Source organism: Polyodon spathula, chromosome 38, assembly GCF_017654505.1.
Source record: "Polyodon spathula isolate WHYD16114869_AA chromosome 38, ASM1765450v1, whole genome shotgun sequence".
Lineage (NCBI taxonomy): Eukaryota > Metazoa > Chordata > Actinopteri > Acipenseriformes > Polyodontidae > Polyodon > Polyodon spathula.
The window spans coordinates 1,619,154-1,623,706 of record NC_054571.1 but is presented as its reverse complement, the minus strand read 5'-3'; the positions used below and the strand labels follow the sequence as shown (position 1 = coordinate 1,623,706).

At 42.3% G+C, this 4,553-nt stretch overlaps 1 protein-coding gene across 1 annotated transcript in view; it reads right to left on the bottom strand.

The window, feature by feature from the left end:
* LOC121304522 (keratin, type I cytoskeletal 13-like) overlaps positions 1-3,569 on the bottom strand; it is a 165,741-nt gene extending 162,172 nt beyond the window's left edge. The window contains exons 1-2 of the mRNA XM_041235696.1: positions 2,919-3,569; positions 283-365 (exon numbers count right to left, since the gene is read on the bottom strand). Coding sequence (XP_041091630.1) covers positions 283-365; positions 2,919-3,407 — 572 coding nt within the window. The 5' untranslated portion in view covers positions 3,408-3,569. The remainder of the gene's footprint in view (positions 1-282; positions 366-2,918) is intronic.
* Between the last annotated feature and the right edge of the window lie 984 nt (positions 3,570-4,553).

Genomic DNA, 4,553 nt, shown 5'->3' with positions numbered 1-4,553 from the left:
TTCAGTTTTTCAGTATATGGAAAACTACAAATCGGTATGTAATTCAGTATGTTAACGTAATTATTCAGCAGGGTTCATTCAACTTCATGAAGGAAAATGAGTTAATTATACAGGGTGATGCTAAACATTTGGCCATAGCTGTACAATTTACCATCAACATGCCAAATTAACCAAATCAGTGAACCATCGAACCGTGGCCTCTTGCAGGAGTGCAGCTGCTTTTATACCAGCAGATGAAGAAGAAGAAGAAGCAGAAGTAGAAGAAGTAGAAGGAGGACTTACTTCATTCTGAAGTCATCAGCAGCCAGCTTTGCATTGTCCATCTCCAGGGCCAGACGAGCATTCTCCAGGATGATATTAATGATCTACAGACAGACAGACAGACAGAGAGGCATCACTGAGAGGCAGGGCACACCGCTGGGATAGAGTCTCAAAGCTCTTTCATTCTTCAGAAAGGAAACCCCAATAGTTACCAAAACCAGAAATAAACAATGTGTATGTTTAAGGGGCTGGGAGGTCTTATACGCTGTTTTTTATTTGTTTTCAGAATTTTATTTTGTGCTTTTTTTACTTCCAAAAATAACTAGCAGTGATGCAGGTTTGTATTGAGAATCTGATAACTAGCAGTGATGCGGGTTTGCATCGAGAATCTGATAACTAGTGCTGATGCTGGTTTGCATTGAGAATCTGATAACTAGCAGTGATGCGGGTTTGCATTGAGAATCTGATAACTAGTGCTGATGCTGGTTTGCATTGAGAATCTGATAACTAGCAGTGATGCGGGTTTGCATTGAGAATCTGATAACTAGCAGTGATGCGGGTTTGCATTGAGAATCTGATAACTAGCAGTGATGCGGGTTTGTATTGAGAATCTGATAACTAGCAGTGATGCGGGTTTGCATCGAGAATCTGATAACTAGTGCTGATGCTGGTTTGCATTGAGAATCTGATAACTAGCAGTGATGCTGGTTTGCATTGAGAATCTGATAACTAGCAGTGATGCGGGTTTGCATTGAGAATCTGATAACTAGCAGTGATGCGGGTTTGCATTGAGAATCTGATAACTAGTGCTGATGCTGGTTTGCATTGAGAATCTGATAACTAGCAGTGATGCGGGTTTGCATTGAGAATCTGATAACTAGCAGTGATGCGGGTTTGCATTGAGAATCTGATAACTAGCAGTGATGCGGGTTTGCATTGAGAATCTGATAACTAGCGCTGATGCGGGTTTGCATTGAGAATCTGATAACTAGCGCTGATGCTGGTTTGCATTGAGAATCTGATAACTAGCAGTGATGCGGATTTGCATTGAGAATCTGATAACTAGCAGTGATGCGGGTTTGCATTGAGAATCTGATAACTAGTGCTGATGCTGGTTTGCGTTGAGAATCTTTAATACAATCTGATTGTAGTCTTGATTAAAGAGTTAATCAGTTGGCCCATGGAGTTGGTTATTATGTAGTTTCTTAACTATTTTTCAGCTGACCCCTCCCCTCCCCAAGTCCCCTTTCCATTGGATCTCAGTGTTCTAGTGGGGAGGGGCACATTTGTAAAAAGATTGTGTCATAGTCAGGTGACACACAAGCTCTTTGGTGTGTTTTCTATCACTTTTTTTTTATTCATAAACTATCATAAAAAAACGAAAATCTTCTGATCAGAAATTGAAAAAAGAAAGAGGATGAAAAAAGAGAAAATATTATTGCAGTTCTTTTCAGAAAGTACGACACAGGGATGAAAACAAAAGTATTTTCAATAGTTTATAAGAAGATCTTTCATTTTCACATTTGTGTGTTTCATTTCTATCACTATGCAGATTGATAACCAGGGTTTATAACCAACGCATTTCAGCCATGCTTTCGGTTTTGTTGTGCAGCTAAGGTACAATTCCCATCTTTTCCTTTTCATTACAAACAATTCCAAAACCCCTTTTTGAAGGAATTCACCTTGGAACCAGATTTCAACCCACTGTTCCTGAAAAAAAAATGGCTTTGTGTTCCCTCAGCTCAAGTGCCCCTGTCCAGCTTGTAATATAAAGCCCTCTATTTCTATTCTGTAAGGTGTTATAAATATGGGTTTTGAAAGAAAAAAGAAAATGGGCAAAACAAGGAACACAGTGTGTGCAGTGCTCCCTGGGGCAATCAGTGTTTGGAAACTAGGATTCGTGAGAGAAAACTAGTAACAGGCGCAATTATCTGAATACACATTGCATACTGGTTAATATAACAGCGTGCAAAGAGACATTGTAATTCAGCCCTGTAACAATCATGCTAAATGGCACAGTGTTGGATCCTGCAGCAGACAGCACAGCATGTAACCAATACAGCAGAGATAGAGTGCAGAGCATGGGGCTCAATTGCAGCTACAGTGTACAATGTCCCACCAGTAAATGTCTACAGGCACCAAAAGCAACAAGTGCTATGGGATTATTCTGTACAGCTAAAACCTTTGTTAGCACCACCCTCTCCCTGCGTTCACTACAATGTATTGGTTTGTTTTAAATTGGGGGTAAATGACCAATATAACAAACAGCATACGCTGCAGTGCATACTGCATATTACAGGACACTTTACTATTTGGGTGACCTTCGTGTGGTTAGTCTGTAGTTTGACTGCACTGGAACCTAACAGTTCCTGCAGCTTCAGCTCTCTACAAATCCTGCAGTAATGCAGCACCCTGAGTTTCTGGGCAGAACTGCCCCTTGTCATTATAAATACGTTTCACTGCACACGGTTTAAATGGATACCATGCTGCATACTTCAAATCTAAAACAGCAAACTTGATCAAAAGTGTGTTAAACCTCCAAAAAAAAAAAAAAAACACCACCCAGCATTCACACATATCTTACTGTCAGAACTTTAAATGTCCAGTCTGGTGTTGCTGCCCAGTACACTGGAGGACCTGCAGCAGTGAGAACCCACCTGGTCTCTGATTGGCTTCAGCTGCGCCTCGTAGGCAGAATAGTCGTGGCTCTCCACCTTGGAAGTTGTGAAGTTCCTCAGCTTCTCCTCCAGGTCCTTGTTGGTCGCCTCCAGGGTACGCACCTTCTCCAGGTAGGTGGCCAGACGGTCATTTAGGTCATGCATGTGCTGCTTCTCGTTGCCCATTATGAAGGAGCTGCCCTCGCCACCACCAGCTCCAAATGCACCAGCGCCGGCACCGCTAGCGAAGCCAAAGCTCATGCCACCACCACCACTGCTGCCAAAGCCCATGCCACCACCACCACCGCTGCCAAAGCCCATGCCACCACCACCACCCATGCCATAGCCCATGCCGCCTCCCATGCTGCTGAAACTAGACTGCGCAGTGGCCCTGCCAATGCGCAATGAACCACCACTGGCCATGGACCGTCCTCCGCCACCACCGCCCACCGAGGAGCTGGAGAAACGCTGAGAACGCTGGACCTGCATGCTTGCGAATGGGGGGGTTTGATATACTGATGCTTTTCTTTAGAGAAGTAAGAAGCGCTGCAAAGCTAACAACAGATCTCAAAAGACCAGAGACAGATATTAAAAAAGAAGGGCTGCGTTGGACCAAGGTGAGGGCTTGTGGTTTGTGAATCTCCTGGATAACTTTTGGGGTTATATACCCTTCAGAACCACGCCTGCTGCTAACAGATTGGCTGCTGGACCACGCCCGAGAGTTCTTGGTGAGTTTTCTAAACACAGAGAGTGCACGAAGCGCTGTGTCTACAGAAACAGGAGACATTGCTCGGTAAGTGTATGCTCAGCTGCCCTGTGAAGGAACTCGTGTGCATTAACGTCACTATAAAATTATGTCATCAACACAACTCGTTGATTTAGACTTGGTCGTTGCTTTCAATAAACTCACAGTAATGGTGATATTTGCGTTTCGAGAATTCGCAAATGGTGCATTGAATCCGCTATGTAACTTGTATAGCTTTGCCCATTCCTCGATGCACTATTCCAGATTGTCAGAAAACACGTTTCGGTGAAAAATAAACGGCACACCAGCTGATTCGCTTATTGAGAGCTCTTGTAAGAAGGCGCATTTATTACAGTCTGGGCAAATACGTGAAGGTAGGTTTGTATTGTCAGTGTTTATTAGAATACTAAATTCCCGTGCTCTGAAAAATATACAGGTGGTTTATCCTACATGATGATTTTTGTGTTTTGTTTTATTGAAATGCGTGTATAGACCTGATACAAGTCTATCACGGTAATTTCCTATCACACATCTACTATAGTTTACCCTAGTTTACCGTGCTATTAAATATCCTTTACCACACTCATCTGTGCTGTACAATGCTTTCACGTCACTCTGGTGTTAACTTAGCAATGCTTTTACTGTGGGAAACGTTAGATTGTGGTTGCATTACCAAACGTAACACTGTAAACAATCATTTTAAATAATTAAACACAGCTTTAAGCAACAGAGTATAAACACGTTTTAGTATGTATATCTTTTACATTGCGCTGTTTATAGTATAAAAACAATATGAAATGTGTTTATAATCTGTCGCATAACCTGTGTGTTTAACATATAGTATAGTGCAGCATTGGCTTTTGCGCCACAAAAACAGCAAGACTATCCTA